Source organism: Acinonyx jubatus, chromosome C2 (genome assembly GCF_027475565.1).
Source record: "Acinonyx jubatus isolate Ajub_Pintada_27869175 chromosome C2, VMU_Ajub_asm_v1.0, whole genome shotgun sequence".
NCBI classification, from domain to species: domain Eukaryota; kingdom Metazoa; phylum Chordata; class Mammalia; order Carnivora; family Felidae; genus Acinonyx; species Acinonyx jubatus.
Window position 1 is genome coordinate 59475830 of NC_069384.1, and position 19354 is coordinate 59495183.

Here is a 19354-nt window from a genome sequence, read left to right on the forward strand (position 1 = left end):
GCAACGGCAGCCGTCCCCCCGGCCTCACAGTCACCGGAGCTCGCTTTAATATTACCTTTGCCTTTTACTGGCGCCCGGTGATGACGCAGTGCTCCCTGATTGGCTCTACATCGGAGGCGGTGGTTCAGGGGTCCGAGAATCCTGCAAGCCGGACACGTGGTAACGAACTGCGAGGAGTTTGAGGGGTCTCGAGGCCAAAAAAGTTGGGAGTTGTGCACGTAAGTCCCCCCTTTCCCTGAAAGAATGGGGGCTACTGCGGGTGGTTGAGTCGCGTCGCCCCCAGAGGCTCACTGATTGTGTTGCAGTAACTGTAGTACTTCTGTCATGTCTCTCCTTCCCTTTTCTGGCTCTTCTGATGGATCTTGGCTTCTCTAAATCCAGATTCTCCCAAATCCTGTAAGCTTCACTTCATCTCTGAGAGAAAAGGGCCTCCTTTCGACTGCCCTCTGCTCAAGAATGAAGTTCTCAGCCGGAAATGTTTCCTGGACGGCACAGGATACTTGGGAGGGTTGGGAAGATCTCGAATCCTTGAGCTCAGGGCTTCGCGAGGTCTGAGGTCACTGGAGGCATGGAGTGAAGAAAACTCCATCCTTATTGATTGACCTTAGACGTACCCGGAGACATTGCCCTCTAGGATACATGGGTTCATACAGGCAGGGTGGTAGGCTTACAATGGGAGCTTTGAACCCTGCTTTGTGGCTGACCTCAGGCAACCTGTTTAAAACAGCGCGGATCCTTCATTAACTCATTGGCAAACTAGGAATGATAGTACCTAACTCACTGGAGCGTTGTAATGATGAAAAATCAACATAAACATAGCGCTTTGCCAGGAAACATAATGTAAAGTAGATTAGAGATGGTGGAAATGAGATTAGGGGAGCTGTGTCCTCAGACTTTTGCAGAGATCATAGGGCCTGCTCTGTAACTTGAGTGCCTATCACAAGGGTGATGGTTGAATAAATTGTGTCACATTCAAAATGTAATATCATGAAGTAGTTATTTTAAAAGAGTAAGTTAATTCTGTGTCTCTTCTTCAGGAAAGATACCCATTTTCTCCTGAGAGAAAAGCAAATTGCAGAGAAATGCATACAGTGTAGTGTATTTCCATTTTTTATAAAAAACATCCACACCCATCTATGAGTACGTTTAAATGTTCTTATGAGTATGGAGAAAGGTTGCAGAGGCTGGGAGAATGGATAAAGGAAGAGAAGGGAAAACAAGGACAATAATAAGAACACTATAGCAAAATGGAAAATAGGACTATAAAATTGTATCGTAACATTACAGTTAATGTGTGAACATTGCACATGAGTATGGACAAGATGGGACTCCTAATAGGCTACCAGCCTGTTAGAGTACAACATCTAAAGCCAGACTTCGGTGATTTAAGTACTGGCTCTGCCACTTTGCAAATGGTGACTCTGTTAGCCTTCAGTTTTCTCCTGTGTAAAATGCATTTAATAATCACATCTGTCTTATGAGGTTGATATGATGGTACATTTTATCAGGGTTAATATGTAAAGGACAGTGTATGCCCAGTAAATGTTATTTACTGAAGTTACTATGTGAAATTGTTAACTTATATTGTGATTCCTGACATATTTCGGTTTACTTCTACCATCTTATTTTGTGTTTTCTATTTTTGATGAGCTTTTTGGTCTCATCTCTTTTTTGCCTTTTATTTATAGTAACCAATTTTTTCTTTATCATCTCCCGTCCTTCCCCAGTGAGTTCAGAAATTATGCATTCTGTCATTAATCTTTTAATGGTTACTTAAAAAATTTTTAACACACATACTTAACAGTTTTACATTGTTCCTTATCTCTCCCCTCCTCCCAAATTGTGTAAGAATTTTAGGATACTTTTCCTCTGAATAGTCTCTGTCTCATTTTCTGTTACTGTTTTCTAGAATTTTAAAGCCTATCATTTCTGTGTGTCTTTCTGAGTCAAGTCAGTGCACCATATTGTTTGGAAGTCCTTCAGAATTTTTTCTAGGCATATACAAACATTTTGGAGTGTATGTGTACATATGTGTTTATAAATATGTATGCAATTTTTTTTAACAAAAATATGTACTCACCTAAGCTTGTCTAAGCGTATTGCAGTCATCTGTCCATGACAGTCTGTAGAAAATTCATCTAATACACATTTAGAAATCCCTTCTCTCCTGAAGGAATGCTAGCGGTGGAGGGTGGCGTGGGGAATGTGTGGCCCTGGAAGCATTAGGACAGGTATAGTACTGCCAGAGGTGTGGGGAATTTTTGTTAGCCCTTGTGAAGGCACAGATCCATTGACAGCTTATCAGTTGTCCTTAAAGCCATAAAGATTTTTCCTTGAATCATTTCCAAATGGTTTTTATAATGGTTTTTCCTTAAGACTTTCCCAGGAACTCTGTAGAAGTGAAGTGTGAATGTATATTTAGAAAAGCATCACACCACAAATCTTAGAAGATTCCTACAGTGAGTGACCCACACGGAAAGGGTGATGAAGGCAAATAAAAAGCAGTTGATATTTTGGAGTCTGTTGGTTTTTTTCTTGAGAAATTTGCTTGGTTTGATGGATTATATCCCTCCCAAAGCATTTTTTAAAAACATATATATGGGCGCGCCTGGGTGGCTCAGTCGATTAAGCGTCCGACTTCGGCTCAGGTAATGATCTCATGGTCCGTGAGTTCAAACCCCGCATCGGGCTCTGTGCTGACAGCTCGGAGCCTGGAGCCCATTTCCGATTCTGTGTCTCCCTCTCTCTCTGCCCCTCCCCTGCTCATGCTCTGTCTCTCTCTGTCTCAAAAATAAATAAACGTTAAAAAAAAATAAAAACATATATATGAATATGTATATGTGTGTATTTGTATTTACATTACTCCATAATAAAAACTTTTTGTATTTGAGCCCCTAGAAAAAGGATGCACTTATAAAAATTACCATAAACTGAACAGTGAAAAGGAAGGTGTGGTTCTTTTTCTTCTAGCTCTGGACAAAGTTGTGTGTTATTTTTTTAAATGTTGATTTCCAGCTGAAGGTCATTCTCTAATGCTTTCTTTAGAATTCTTAATATTTGTATCCATTCTCACAATACAGAGAATCACTGACAATAGCAGTTTATCTATTACAATACTTTTTCTTAAATGTAGCTGTCTACTTTTCCTTGTTTACTTTTTTCTTTGGTGACATGTCGATTTTTGATCATTAGGATGGGACTCTGAAGAAGCCCCAGATAGCAGAATGTGAGTACATAGCATCAGAGTCCTGCATGGTGGAGAGAACCAAGTAGATATTCCTCTCCAGTTGACCTAGTGTGTTCAGTATAATAAGCTGAGGATTTTGAATTTTACATTCAACAGTATCGGGAATAAACTTTTGTGCATTGTATCACAGGAGAACACATCTCTGCATCTAAGAACATGGTGGCCAATGTCATCTAGAGCTCCCAAGGACCTAATGACAGACTTTGGGCTAAGAATGAAGAAAGCTATTTCTTCAGTTGAAGAGAGAGTGGGAAGGGGAGATGAGAGAAAATGTTTTCAGGATTGAGTGGATGATTAGTCACATTTGAAGCTCTTCTGTTAAAAGATGGGACTCCTAGAACATGTTTATTGTTTCTTTCCACAAGGATAGGACAAGGAGGTCCCCGAGAGAAAGGTAAGTCTGGGAAGATGTAGCTGTTTCTTCCCTCTTGGAGAGTCCCTGTGTCTAACCTTGGAGAATCTGAGTTTGGTTATTTTAGAGAATCAGTGGGTTTCCTTTCAGTTATCTTTATATATGTAATCATTGCTTGCCCTTCCTATTCTAGATAATATATTCATGTGGCATTTGGCTTTCCATGTGGTACCCTTTAGGTCATGAATGCAGTAACTGGTCCTCTTTCGTTTTTGGTTCTCAGATTAAATTATGTGCATTCTGATTTGGTTTTTCAGTCTTTGAGATTAGTTTGTTTGAGCCTGACCCTAAGGGTGGATCTGTGCTGGGTGTGTGGACAAGATCGGGCTCCAGGTTTGCCACACAAAAGGACCAGGGACTAGTCCACCAAGATCCCTGATAAAAGTAGTGCTAAATTGCTTATGAATTGCATGTATGCTCCACGTGGTTTCTCACCTCTGTTTGGACACAATATAAGAACAAATTGGGAGATAATCTCACCTCTCAGAGATTATCTCTGTTTATCTTTTGATGTATATTGTTCCATGTAGTTTAATAAACCCCAGGAAGCTGATTTGGAATGTGCCTTCTTCATTTTTTTTTTTTTTTTAGTGTTTGTTTATTTATTTTGAGAGAGAGAGCACGCATGCACAAGTAGAGGAGGATCAGAGAGAGAGGGAGAGAGGAAATCCTGAGCAGACTCTGCCCTGTCAGGCTAGAGCCTAATAACAGAGAGCTTGATCCCATGAACGGTGAGATCATGACCTGAGCCGAAATCAAGAGTCTGACACTTAACTGACTGAGCCACTTCAGTGCCCCTGGAACCTGCTTTCTTTATGTAACAACATGTTACGAAAAATTGCTATGTTGCTTAGCACTCTCTCAAATTAGAAAAAGAAAAAAATGAATCAAATCAGTAATCAGTATGGCTTACATAGTGTGGCCTTCCTCTATATACATTTTAAAGGCTGAAAGTTAGCCTTTGGTGAAAGAGTGTACACTCTTTCCATGATTAGTCTTTACTCCTGTCCTTCTGTTTGTTTGCTTTTCTTCAGCACAGACAAAAATTCCGTGACTGAATTTAAATATGGTTGATGTCATCATTTTGCTTTAAGACTTGGAGAAGGTATCTTATTCTGTCCAGGTCTTTTCCTATTTCTTTCTTCCTGCTATCTAAAACAGTTGTAGGCTGGAAGTAGTAATAAATATGCTGTCATTCATCATCTTGTAGGTTACTTTCTTTGTAAAATGCTTAGCCTTTAGATGTCATGGAACCCCTGAATGTACTATTCTTTTCTTATCAGGACCTAGAGGAATCCCCCAGAATGAAGCTGAGTCTTACCAAGGTAGTTAATGGCTGTCGCCTAGGAAAAATAAAAAACCTGGGCAAAACAGGAGACCACACCATGGACATTCCAGCCTGCCTTCTGTACACCAAGACCGGCTCTGCCCCACACCTGACCCATCAGACATTGCATGCTATCCACGGGGTTCCTGCCATGGCTCAGCTTACACTGTCCTCACTGTAAGTGTTAGATCTGATCATTTAAGTATCAACTCTGGCAGCAGCTTAGATACCTTAATAAGGTACAGCAAAGAGAAAAGACTTTTATATAAATATATAATTTATTGTCAAGTTAGCTAATATGCAGTGTATATGGTGTGCTCTTGGCTTTGGGAGTAGATTCCTGTGATTCTTCACTTACATAAAACACCCAGTACTCATCCTAACAAGTACCCTCCTCAATCGCCAGCATCCATTTTCCCTGCCCCCTGATGCCTGACCCCCCATTCCCTTCCACCCTCAGTTTGTTCTCCATATTTAAAAGTCTCTTATGGTTTGCCTCCCTCTCTGTTTGTAACTATATATATATATTTTTTTCCTTCCCTTCCCCCATGGTCTTCTGTTAAGTTTCTCAACTTCCACATATGAGTTAAACATGATATTTGTCTTTCTCTGACTGACTTATTTCACTTAGCATAATACCCTCCAATTCCATCCACGTTGTTACAAATGGTAAGATTTCACTTTTTCATTGCCACGTAGTATTCCTGTGTGTGTGTGTGTGTGTACACACACCACATTGTCTTTATCTGTTCATCAGTTGATGAACATTTGGGATCTTTACATAATTTGGCTATTGTTAAAAATGCTGCTATAAACATTGGGGTACATGTGCCCCTACAGCACTCCTGTATCCTTTGGATAAATTCCTAATAGTGCTTTTGCTGGGTCATAGGGTAATTCAATCTTTAATTTTTTGAGTAATCTTCAAACTGTTTTCCAGAGCAGCTGCACCAGTTTGTATTCCCATCAACAGTGCAAGAGCGTTCCCTTTTCTCCACATCCTCGCCAACATCTGTAGTTTCCTGAGTTGTTAATTTCAGCCACTCTGACTGGTGTGAGGTCGTATCTCAATGTAGTTTTGATTTGTATTTCCTTGATGATGAGCAATGTTGAGCACCTTTTCATATGTCTGTTAGCCATTTGGATGTCTTCTTTAGAAAAATGTCTATTCATGTTTCTGCCCATTTCTTCCCTGGATTATTTGTTTTTTGGGAGAAAAGACTTTTTTGATTATATGTACAAAAATTTGTAGATTTTTAGAATGAAATCAGAGATACCAAATAGTATACATTATCTGACCCTAATCTGGAAGCCACAGGCCAGACCTACATACCAGAGCTGCTTCACTATTCTTCTGATCCAACCGTGCCAGTATGGTGGCTTTCATTGCCATTACTCCCAGAGGTGACAGGCAGGGAATGCTAGGTAAGAACTAAACAAAGACTCTAGAGTCTGTCTTCATGTACCAGCCTCAAACTTTTCCCTTTATCTGCATATGTACTTGCTAGTACTATTTTATGAAAACAAAACTAATGGAGTTAAATCATTTTATGTAATGTACATACTGACTTTATCCTTCATTGAAGAACATGCTATATGATGAAATAACTCTGCAATATTGTGTTAATAATAGGGGAGGAAGGAAATCCGGGTATTGGAAGCACTTAATCTTTGCCAGTTTCTGTTCCCACAGAAACACTTGTAAAGTGAAGACCTATGCTCTGGCTAATGAACACAACCTAATGAGTTGGGACTCTTGAATAATGGCATGCTTTGTTGTTCAACACTACATTTACTGTCAGCTGTTGCATAGAGTAGGACAATTCATTATGTATTTTTCTGTTTTGCTCATAGGGCAGAACACCATGAGGTCTTGGCAGAATATAAGGAAGGAATTGGAAAGTTTATAGGTAAAAATTGTTATTTGTGTTTGTCTTGTGATGTATTAATTTGAAGTTTGGAAGTGCTGTTGACTGATCTTTCATTCAGACACTTATTCATTAATTTAATGAGCACTTATTGGGCATCTGAGAACCACACATTGGGGATTCAAAGATGAATAGCAACAGTTGCTTCCCCAGTGGAACTCAGAGCCTGTCTGGGATAAAGATTAATAGGTAATTGTAGTAGGATGCAGTGACCGCATTTGCAGGATTAGTAATATGTACATGTACCATGAGAGCCCAGAGAGAGGAGCACATAATTTGCTGTAGGGGGTACGTGTGGAAGGAGGTCGGACTAAAGAAAGGATTCTTGAGAAAGAGGATGAAGGGGTATCTCAGCTGAGTCCAGGAAAAGTAGGAGTTACCCAGGTCAGGAGGTGGGCACAGTGGTGGAAGTACACACGTGTGGGCAGACATACCAGGCACAGAGCAAAGACCCAGAGGTAAAAAGCTGCATGAGACATACCTAAGGTTCAAAGCAGTCTAGCATGTTTGAGCCTAAAACATAATGCAGAAGACCAAGTGTTTACCTATAGCTATATTTTCATGTTAATATTTATTATCTTTTGTTCCAGAAATAGGATTTTATATGCAAATGTATGTGTCCATTTGTTTGTAGAAAAGCTTAGCAGTGCCAGCTTGAAAATCCATTCTTCTGTAGACAACTTTCTCCTGAAGCTTTCTCCCAATATCTAAGACTCACATAAGTGAATGAAAATTTTGTTTCCATTGGTTATTCAGTCCTCTGCTTCTGAGGGAAACTTCATGATAACTTGGTGGTAGTCACAAGGCCTTGTATTTCAGTAGAGGAATTTATGTAATGTTTTCCTTGGACTCAAACCAATTTTAATTTTTCTTTAATGTTTATTAAGAAAATTTCTTTTAGCATTTATTAATTTTTGAGAGTTGGAGGAGACAAAGCATGAGTGGGGGAACGGCAGAGAGGGAGACACAGAATCCAAAGCAGGCTCCAGGCTCTGAGCTGTCAGCACAGAGCCCAACGTAAGACTCAAACCCATGGACCGTGAGATCATGACCTGAGCTAAGTCCAAAACTTAACCAACTGAGCCACCCAGGCTCCACTAACGTTTATTTTTGAGAGAGAGAGACAGACAAAGCATGAGCAGGGAGGGGCAGAGAGAGAGGGAGACACAGAATCCAAAGCAGGTTCTAGGCTCTGAGCTGTCAGCACAGAGCCTAACGTGGGCTCAAACTCAAGAACCATGAGAATCATGATCTGAGTCAAAGTCAGACACTTAACTGACTGAGCCACCGAGGTGCCCCTAGACTGAAACCAATTTTAAAACCAGCTTTAAAGTATACAATTATAAATATATAGTATAAATACATACATATATATGTATTATATATGTAATTAAATATATAATTGAGTGAAAATAGCTAAATAAGCTTTCTAGGGATAACCATACTAACTGAAATTATGGAAATAGGTAGAGAGCTGCAGAGTTGTTTTTTGTTTTTGTATTTTTTAGTTTGCTTTATTTTCTGGGTCTTTTTTCAGTGAAATCCTTTTTTTAGTAAAATGCAGGGTTGCATATGAAATTTAAGCACATATGGTTTAGTAAGCACTTTTTTGGATTTTTTTTAATGACAATATTTTTGAGTAAACAACCTAAGAAATTGTCATCTTGAGTCAATGAAACTTACTGAGAATTTGATTCATTTTCAATATCCTGTAGCTTACCTGTAATTCTGCCTCAAGGTCCCATGTTGTGGGATGGCTTGCTTATTAATGAGATTACCTTTTGACCATATTGTTTTATCTTTCCAGTAGCTAGTTCCTTTGGATGGTACCTAGAATGAACATACTTGATATCAAACTTTTCTTCAAAACAAATCAAGTAGGGTCAATGTGGCCCTAAACACTTATTGTATCTCATACTTCAAGATGTACTTTTTTTTGTAGCAACTCGTTGGTCATTCGACATGAACCTTTAATTCTTTTTTCAGATGAGTAGGTTTTAAAGTTAACTTTTTCATTCATGTTGACAGGCCTCTTATAATTCTAAGATCGGATATGAACAGTTTACTATGTTTAGAGTTGCTTTATCCAGCAGTACACTTATAAAGCTGCACTCTGTTACAACACAGTGTAATTGTTGATGTAAGTGCTTTCAAGAGTTCTTTTCTGTGTCTATACAGGCATGCCAGAATCGCTCTTGTACTGTTCCCTGCATGATCCAGTCAGCCCCTGCCCAGCTGGTTATGTAACGAACAAGGTATGTTCTCAGAAGGGCCTCCAAGGCTGCAGCTTTGTCCCAGATAGTCAGCCTATTGTATCCCTCCAATGCTGGATCCCACTGTCTGGGTTCCTAGCCCATTCCTGACCCCTTTATACCTTTTCCTTATGTCTGTGAATATAATGGGAGGTGTGGTTTATAGGAATTAGAGTAGGGCTGCCTGTGGATGGGGTTAAGGTAAGGAATATATCCTCAGCATTTTCATTGTTGCAAAAAATTGGGGGATGAAGGAAGGTCAAGTACATAGCAAAAAAAAAAAAAAAAAAGAAATTGCTATGATGGTAGAAAGCAATAATTTTTTATGCCATGCTTTATTTACAGTTTTAACAACCTCAGGAAGTGCTAGGGAAGTTGCTGATGAGTGTTATCACATGTATAACTATATATAGTAGAGTCTCAGTGTAATACTGCTTGCTTTTAGAACAGTATTTGAAAAAGCTGGGTGCACAGCCAGAGATTTTAGCTAGTGAAGAACAGTATCAAAAGGACTTCATTACAAGTTTTCACCTGAGACATGGCACATTGGTCTTGTCTCTGAGGACTACATTCTGGCAAGGCCTCGGTATATACTGCTGCTTTACAAATGCAATTACTTTTCCTGTACCCACCTTATTGATGTCAACAATATCTGTTAATCTTGACTAAGTATTTTAAATTATTCTTCTGCTTTAAACTTTATTTTGTAATTTTAATCCAAAAGATGATATTTTTACTTCTGTTATCTACCCCATTTGTAAAGGAAAGAGGATTTATTTAAACAGTGTTTGGTTTTTTAAATGTTTATTTTTGAGAGAGAGGGAGAGACATGGAGTGTGAGCAGAGGAAGGGCAGAGAGAGAGGGAGACACAGATTCTGAAGCAGACTCCAGGTTCTGAGCAAGCTGTCCGTACAGAACCCGATGCGAGGCTTAAACTCACGAAACATGAGATCATGATCTGAGCCGAAGTTGGACGCTCAACCAACTGAGCCACCCAGGTGCCCCTAAATAGTGTTCTTAATTAAGCCTTAGGCCAGAATAAAAAGATGTATGTGGCTTCCCCATTTATGTCCTTGTCAATCTCTTCTAAGAAGAAAGATACTGTAGAGGAAGGAGTAACCAAAAAAAGAACATTATATGGAGATGCTTATGTATTATCTGACTTACTTTTTTTATCTGTATCTAACTCAAGCTAGTAAATACTTACTAACCTTCAATAATATGTAAGGGTCTAGACTAAGCTTTTGAGGTACAAACATGAATTGAGATATTCTAGCCAGAGTACTTATAAGGTACTTATAAAAGTATTTCTTATGAAAGAAATAAGTACAAATTACTGTAAGAGCTTAGAAGAGTGAGTGATGGATTATGCCCAGATAGGTTTGGGAAGCACAATACAGTAGATGATATTTGAATTCTGTCCTGAAGGATGCATAGTATTTTACCAGGCAGAGAGGAAGGGAAGGGCATTTCAGCCAAAAGGAACAATGTGATCAAAGACAGAGAAAGATTGAAGTCTGTGGTGTATTTAGGAACAGCATGCATGGGGTGGGGTCTCAGAGAATAGAAGACTGGACTAGAGAAGTATAACAAAGAATTCTTGGAGCTAGCTCAGAAGCTGGCTGTGTGGCCACCGAAGGGTTCTCTAAGAGCTATAAGGTCCTTGGAGAATTGGAAAATGGTGCAGGAAGCTTCTTCTACTTACCATATCTAGGATATTGAGTTGCCACCGTATCTCCATTTGTAAAGAGGAATTAAATTCACTATTGCTTTACCATTTTATTATTATTCTTTTTATTTGCATTTTGCTCCTAATGATTCCTCATTATTTTGTTCCCTGACAGTCTGTGTCGGTGTGGGGTGTTGGGGGACGAGTCGAAATGACTGCTTCCAAGTTCATGGCAATTCAGCAGGCCCTTCAGCCAGACTGGTTCCAGTGCCTCTCAGATGGAGAGGCATCTTGTGAGGAAGCAACTTCCATAAAAAGAGCCAGAAAGTCTGTTGATCGATCACTTCTATTCCTGGATAATTGTCTCCGGCTGCAGGAAGAGTCAGAGGTAAGGCTGTACCACTCACCACTCCTCTCTGTTTGAAACTGTCCCTTACTTAGGTTCCTTTTCTGCTCCTCCTCCCGCTTCTCTGCTTCTCACTTCCTGGTCTCTTTAACTCTCTTGTTTTCTTTTCCTAAACCATAACTACTCTTGCTCTCTAGGATTCTGTCTTAGGCTCCTTTTCACCCCACTCTGGATTTTTTCCCTGGGCAGCTTTCCCTTAGTTTTAATTGCTGAATAATTCTGAAATTGCATGTATAATCAAGATCACTCTGCTTAGCTTCAGAATTGTATAAAGTGGACTTTAGCCGAGTTGTATTAGAATATCCCTCACATGCACCTCAAACTCAGAGTAACCAAACTCAGTATCTGATCTCCTCAAACCTCTTCTTTTCTTCTGTTTCTCGGTTTATAGCAGCCACCAAGTTCCTCAGCCCAGAAATTTGAGTCTTTCAAGGCTTCGTTTAATACCCAGTTTAATATCCAACTGTCCACTCCTTCTTGATTCCTAGGAATCCTTCTTGATTTCTAGGATCTGCCTCCTCCTCCCCATCCTTCTTATCACCACCTTGAGGCAGAATAACCTCATCATCTCTTATGTGGACAGTTACCTTTTAATTATTCTGTCTCTGGTGTCATTTCCATCCAATCCATCTTCAGCCCTGCTGTCTGAGAAGTCTTCATAAAACACAAATATGAGCCCATAAGAACTTCCTGAAAATAATTTAATGACTTTCCATTCAGCGCTTATGTGGCAGGGACAGCCTGCTGTGACCTGGCCTCTGCCCACTTCTCCCGCTCAGGACTGGCTGCAGCTGGCACTCTGGCCCTTCTCAGTCACTTGCAGTTTCCAACAGTGTTACCCTGTGTCATTCTGCTGACGCTGTACATGGACTTCCTTCTGGGCTGTTTCTTTTTTTCTTATCTCCAGTCGTATTCCTTCTCTTGCTTCCAGATCCAGCTGATTCCATTACATTCATTGTTCTAGGAAGCTGTCCCTGACCCTTCCAGGAAGTTCTGTTCATCCTTTGCCACCCCTTTAATTTGTATGTGGCCATATTATATAGCTCAGGTTATATTGTAGTACAATGATTTCTTCACGTGTTTGTCTTTATTACATTGTGACCTCCTTAAACTCATTTTCTGAGCATCATTTTTGTATCTCCATCATGTAGCAGAATGCCTGACGTAAGGAAGCCCTCGATAAATGCTTGCTGATGGTAGCTGGGTATGACAGGGTAGGGAGGATGTAGCTGTGGCAGGAAATCAGAGATCCTGGGTGCAGAGTGAATTAAGCTCACATGGAGAGAGCAGAGCTAGTGGGAGAAGAGAAGGTGTGACCACAGGGGAGAATTCAAGCATTGACACCATTGATGTGGAGGAATCCTGAGCAGTGGTTAGGTCCCACTGTGGCAAAGCACATTGAGTCTGAAGAACATTGTTATCTTAAGTGTACCAATAAAAAATGTAATTGGCTACCAACGTTAGTGTACATGAAATGATTAGAAGAGACCTTAGTTGTCATTCTGAATAGAACGCTCAGTATCCGCAGTAAGAGTTCAGCATGGGGACATTGCCGTGGGTCCTAATTGTTAGCGTTGCTCACTAGCAATTGTTTTGAGCCGGTAATTATCCTTGTAGGATGAGTAATGTTTCCATGAGTAGAAAGGAGGACAGGGAGTGTGACAGCATGATTATTAGAACAGCTGGATGAGCCTGAAGCCCCTCTTCCATGCTAGTCAGCCTTACCATTTCACATTATTGCTGTGTGTTGGTCCCTCTCTCTATCCCTATAATCATGCTATTGTCTTGACATGATTATTACATGGTTATTACTCTTACATGTGTCCCATTTTTTTCTTGAAAGGGAACTTTTTAGTACTGTTATGTACAGGAAAAGCAACAGCACACACTTAGCCCAATTTGGTGACCAGTTCTTTAGCCTTTGCCTTTTCCAACTTGGCAATGCAAACCACTGACTTTGGACCCAGGATGTTGCCTCCCCAGTGATGGCGGACCTCATCATATCTGTCATTGTAATTGGTCCTGATGGCTTCCAGCAGTTTAGCCAGAGCTCCTTTGTCTTCTGAGTTAACCTGTGTGAAGGGACAGTGGTGCAAGTCTTCCTGTGGACCAGATGCCCCACCTGGCCTTCCCCTTGATGATACAGTATGGAACTCCCATCTTAGGACACACGGCAGGCAGGAAGACAACCAGCTCAATGGGACCCATATCATGTGCAGTCACTACCAGCTGAGCCATTTTGTTTTCCTCCAAGGGGGTAACAGTATTAGCCCCAGCTTGAGGGACGGGCGGCCTCTTAGTGGGGACATCCCCTATGTTGGCAACTTTCTTAGCCCAGGCCTACAATCTCTTTCTTCTCTTGCTTTGTCTGGTCTGTATTTGTGGGCCAGCTTAGGTGTTGAATAGCTGTGTGGCCATCCAAGACCAACGTCCTGGGTGGACTGGTTAATTGTGGGAGGTACTTTTAGACGTTTATAGAGAAGAGCCCTTTGCCGCTGCAACTGGATATAGTTGCAACTGGACAAAGTGGGTGAGGTCCCTTTTGGGCTGGATGTCCTATTTGATGCCAAAGTTCTTGGGCCTTTTCTGAGACTGGGAATTGACCACCTTCTTGGCCTCCTGCTTCTTCATGACAGCAGAGGCCAGAGCCACCTTCTTCCCCTTAGGCCTCTCTCCTTCCAGCATCTTGGATGGCTGGAGGAGAGAGCACCTATGTTCCATTTTAGATAGTAAGTTATATGATTATGCTTCTTACATCCATGAAAGGAGGTTTTCCAGATAGGGCTGTGTCAGTCATGGAAAGGGGCAGGCCTGTGTAACTACCTACTTTGTATGTCTGCATACCTCTTTTCCTCACTGGATCCTCTTACTCTTTTTTTTTTTTTTTTTTAATGTTTATTTATTTTTGAGAGAGAGAGAGCATGAGCAGGGGAGGGACAGAGAGAGAGGGAGACACAATCCAAAACAGGCTTCAGGCTCTGAGCTGTCGGCACAGAGCCCAATCTGGGGCTCAAACTCACAAACCGTGAGATCATGACCTGAGCTAAAGTGGGATGCTTAACCAACTGAGCCACCCATGCGCCCCTGGATCCTGTTATTCTGAATGCCCTTAAATACTTAAATACTGTTGCTGGTACTCTTTTCTTCATATATTTCCTAGGCCAGGGATGGCAAATGGGTTTCATCCCAAGGTGCTTGGAGCTGTGCCTGGGTGCAGCAGGAAGAGAGTTATCTGTCAGCCATGTCTGCCATGGGGAGTGGCAGCAGCATGCCAGGCATCTGTCGTTCTAGCCGGGCAGTCACATTTGTATCACACATGTCTGAAACTTTAGGTCTGTATACTTAGCGGCTGATACCTCAAACTCACAATGCACAAAACAGAATGATCATCTTGCCTCACCCTCCACTGTTTTCCTAGAATTTTCTATCTTTGCTCTCCTCATCCTCTCTCTGGACTTCCAAAACAGGAGCTAGGAGTCATCCTAGACTTTTCCCCCTCTCCTTGGGCAACTAATTGGTCAAGTTTGTGGATCGTACCTTCTGATGAGTTTTCAGATCCTGCCCCTCCCCTTCACCCACTGCCACTGCTTTAGTCTGGGTCCTCTTGGTCTTTCATCTGGATTATTAAAGTTGCCTCCTACCCATCCTTTAGCCATATTCACTCTTAATTCATTTCTGTACACAGCAGCCCAAGTGTTCCTTCTGTTTGTGTCCCTCTTGCTTAAACTGAGAAGTGAAATTCCCTTTTCACAGCAATCCAGGCTCCTTCCCCATTCCTCTCTTCTACCAGAGAGCCACTGTCAATTTGCATTTTTCCATGCAAACCTTACTTTTTAGTTGCATATACATAGTGTTTACATATATACATGACTATATGGGGTTCTTATTGCACGAATATGATCATATGCTCAGAAGTGTGCTTGTTTTGTTTAGCAGTATCTCAGAATTTCATTTCTTGTCAATGCCTATGTTGCTGTATCCACTGCATTCTTTTTAAAACACCTGAGTAGGAAGACACTATGAATGTATCATAATTTATTTAGGCCTTTACTCTATTAATGTATACTTGTTTCCAGTTTTTCATTATTCTAAACATTTTGTGAATATACCTTGGTGCTTATGAACGAATATACACTCGTAGGAGAGATTCTTATAAGTGGAATTTTAGGACATAGGATTAAAGCATCGACATTTTGACAAGTTTTGTTTAGTTGGCCCTCCCAAAAAGCAGAACTAATTTCTACTCTTCTTTAGTTATCAGAGTATGTGTCCCTTCTCTAACACTTTTTCCTCCACTGTGTCACTATCTGTCTTTTAACAGTTTTGTCAGTGTGATGGGCAAAAACGGTACCTAATTGTTGCCAATTTGTATTTCCCTACTGGTGAGGTTTAGTTAGCTCTCCATATGTGTACAGGGCATTCACATTTATTTTTCAGAAGTTCCTATTCACATTCACATATTTGCCCTGATGTCTGTGGGTTGTCATTTCCTTAGAAGGTTTGTTGGAGGCTTTTCTATGGTATAAGTATAGTATGGTATCTATTCCGACAAGCAGTGAGTTCTCCTTTGCCTCTCAACTCCTTTGTTGAGAGTATGCTTCACTAGAGAAGTTTTGATGATTTTGTACTCAAATATGTTAGCCTTTTTGGGTAAGCTTAGCTTGCTTAGGCAGGCCTTTCTTACCCTAAGATTATAAAAACTTGAATATATCTTTCTGATACTTCTATAACTCTGTTTTTATGTTTAGATTATAGGGCCCCGTGGGATTTGTTTTTGAAGATGGTGTGCAAAGTAGTTTTTAGTTTTTCGCAAGTGGACAGTTAGTTAGTTCCCAACCGTACAGTTCTTTTCTTTTTTTAATGTTTATTTTTTAGAGAGAGAGAGAGACAGACAGAGTGTGAATAGGGGAGGGGCAGAGAGAGAGGGAGACACAGAATCCGAAGCAGGCTCCAGGCTCTGAGCTGTCAGCACAGAGTCCAACACGGGGTTGAACCCAGGAACTGTGAGATCATGACCTGAGCCGAAGTCGGACGCTTAACCCACTGACTCACCCATGTGCCCCCCAACCATAAAGTTCTTAAAGTCATCTCTAAGAGACTTGGAGGTAACCTAAATTGTACTTGCTCAGTGTTAATTTAATCTAAGCTCAAACATGACTATATGTGCTTATTGCCTCAGTTTCTACTCAGTCTTTTCTTACTTATTTGGGTGCCTTTCAAGTTGTGGTTTTTGGAGCCCTAAAGGTTCTCAGGGAGGAGGGAGTATCATCCTCCTTTCATGCTTCAGCTGTAGCAACTGCACTGAGATCTCTTCTATCTCTTGGTCTTCCATGTATAGTCCATTTAAACGAAGGTTTCCACTACTGGAAACAGTTAAAGCATCCAGTCTTTTCTTCCTGTAGGTCCTTCGGAAAAGTACCATCATTGGTGTGATTGAAGGTGGAGACGTGATGGAGGAGAGACTGAGGTCAGCACGAGAGACAGCCAAGCGGCCCGTAGGTGGCTTCCTTCTGGATGGCTTTCAAGGGAATCCCACAACCCTGGAAACTAGACTGTACTTGCTGTCATCAGTCACTGCAGAGCTGCCGGAGGACAAACCCAGGCTAGTGTTCAGTTAGGACGCAGGCCAAGTTTCGTGGGCTTCAATGCAGGGGTGCTGGTGATTGTGTATTATGCCGAGTCTCTACATGGGCATGTCTTTTGATGAACTGATTATGCCTTTTCTGGGCTGAATCTGCTCAGGCTGACTGTGGGAAGCGTTTCCATCACAGCTGTCCTGCCTTTGATTTCAGAATATAGACAAGGACAATTGTCATGTGAACTAGTTTATTTGATCCTCATAAGGGAGGGCAGGTGTTATACTGTTTCCCTTCATTTTTGTGCCAATTGCAAATATTCTTCATTATAACATGGCCCCTGGGGACAGGAATAAAGTCATATAGGACTGTGGCCTTAATCAAGGGAAGTTGAGGACAGATTGGGGGTGCCTAGCAGAACGAAGGTGGGCTGTAGTAATAAGAACCTGGAAGAAGTTCTTAGATTTGAGGCATGTAGTAACTCATTTTTTTTTAAATCAAGGGTATTGGCATCATTAATGGGGCTAGTTCTTTCCATAAACAGGATTCAGTATGTACTGGTGTAGAGAGGTGATCTACAAGATTTAAAGCTAAAAATCCTAAGGTTCTGAGTACAGCTGATGTCTTTCTTATTATACTACCACCATTTTTCTTTTTGTTTTGTTTTGTTTTGCTTTTTAATCTCTAGTTTTTTGTCCAACGTGTGAATATTTATGCTTTTTTCCCTACACATCTGTTTAGAGGTTTGATTATGGGATGCTGCTTTATACCTCTCGGGCTGTTGGATGCTATATAGTATATGTAAATTTTACCACTTTAAAAAAATCCCAGGATAACTTGCAATAAAGTGTATGAATCTTATGGACAGTGTGATGAATTTTTACACATGTATACAGCCCTGTAACACAGAGTTGAACAGCCAGAACCACCAACCCTTTGCCAGTGCAGCCAGAACTTCCCCCATCGTTTTAACCTGGTTCTCTTGTGTTCATTGTTCCCCCTCCTGTGATTATCTTGTTCTGGTGCAGATAACAGTCCAGCACTAGTATTTCCAGTCATTTTCTAGACTTCTTTGAGCTAAATGCTCACAGATGTCTGTTACTGGATTTGAGTGCTGGGATTGTTTTTCATCCTATATGTGTGTAGAAATGCCATCTTTAGTTGGAGAGGAGTTCTAAAACATTAGTTGAAGGAAACTGTAGTCATATATATAAATGTTCTGGTTGTTTAATATTACATAAGATTTTTTTGGACTTCTCTTAGAAATCAGGGCGTCTGTTAGCTTTTCTCTGTGAGTTCATAAAAGGGACTGTGGGTAGAAAACTCTTAGAAATCAGGGAGTCTGTTAGCTTTTCTCTGTGAGTTCATAAAAGGGACTGTGGGTAGAAAAACAAACTAAGAAAAGCAGCCAGCCAGCCAACCCTGATCCAGGGTGTCTCCCCTTCTTGTTTTAGTGGCAAAACCTGGTTGAGTATGATTAACCCTCCCAGAATGCCTTACCCATTACCTCTGAAAATACCACCTCATTCCATGTAGACTTTTTATTAATGGAGAAAATACAAAGAAGAATAAAGCCAAATAGAGTTTTAGATCCTGTGGGCAAAGTTCAAATTCTGAGAGCAAGAGTTGCTTTGTAAATGAACCTATGAAGAATACAACAGATAAAAATGTCTTTGTTGAACCAATTATAAAAAAGAAACTATAGGTAAAATACAGTTAAGACATGGAAAGTATTTGAGGGGGAAATAAAGCACACAGCTTTGTACTTTTTTTTGTTTTTTAATCTTTTAAAAATTGTGAAGTATAGTTGACCTATAGCTTTGCCCCCTTAAAAAAATCTGTAGTGGATAGATAGACTGTAAAGTTCAGTTGAAGACTAGGGAGGCTGTTCAGAAGGAATTGGCGGGGGAAGGAAACTAACTTTTACTGAACTTCTCTTTGGGACTCGAAACTCCTCTGTGTGTTTTTACACTTAACTCCTTAATCTTCGCAACACATCTGTGAGCTATGTATTATGCTTTTATTTTTAAAGTTAGAAAACACTAAAACCCAGAATGGTTAAGAAACCTTCCTAAAGTCACACAGTAAGTAAATAAAGGGCAGAACTGGGATTCGAGCCCAGGTCCCTCTGCTGCCCAAGTCCTGCATTCTTTCCACTACACCTTATTATCTGTTGCCTGCTACACAGTCTGGCATTGTCCTCACGTCAGTGTTCCTACTGTTGTTTTCACAGGCTCATCTGTGGAGTCAGCCGACCAGATGAGGTGCTCGAGTGTATTGAAAGAGGAGTGGACTTATTTGAGAGTTTCTTCCCTTATCAAGTGACAGAGCGGGGATGTGCCCTGACTTTCAGCTTTGATTACCAGCCGAACCCTGAAGAAACATGTAGGTTTTCTGAAGTTAGTCTCTGTGATAGCCTCAAGTATCTTCTATTTCCTCTTCATTTTTGGCTTGAGTCACAAGCCAGAGATATGTGCATACTGTAACATCAGCCTTTTATAAAACTACATTTTTGTTTCTTATCTATACGCTCTGG

At 40.7% G+C, this 19354-nt stretch overlaps 1 protein-coding gene and 1 pseudogene across 5 annotated transcripts in view; one reads left to right on the plus strand and one right to left on the minus strand.

The window, feature by feature from the left end:
- QTRT2 (queuine tRNA-ribosyltransferase accessory subunit 2) overlaps positions 1-19354 on the plus strand; it is a 25815-nt gene continuing 6461 nt past the window's right edge. Inside the window, exons 1-9 of one of the 5 annotated variants that reach the window (XM_053220886.1) lie at positions 1-218; positions 3378-3641; positions 4251-4390; positions 4943-5163; positions 6841-6896; positions 9093-9169; positions 11012-11224; positions 16645-16844; positions 19052-19203. In XM_053220886.1, the coding sequence (XP_053076861.1) occupies positions 4964-5163; positions 6841-6896; positions 9093-9169; positions 11012-11224; positions 16645-16844; positions 19052-19203 (898 nt within the window). In that variant the 5' untranslated portion in view covers positions 1-218; positions 3378-3641; positions 4251-4390; positions 4943-4963. Of the gene's footprint in view, positions 219-3377; positions 3642-4250; positions 4391-4942; positions 5164-5711; positions 6412-6840; positions 6897-9092; positions 9170-11011; positions 11225-16644; positions 16845-19051; positions 19204-19354 lie in introns of those variants that run through there. The other 4 variants (XM_027060883.2, XM_015075314.3, XM_027060885.2 and 1 more) reach the window with 4 other exon arrangements.
- LOC106977763 (60S ribosomal protein L7a-like) lies at positions 12722-14126 on the minus strand (annotated as a pseudogene).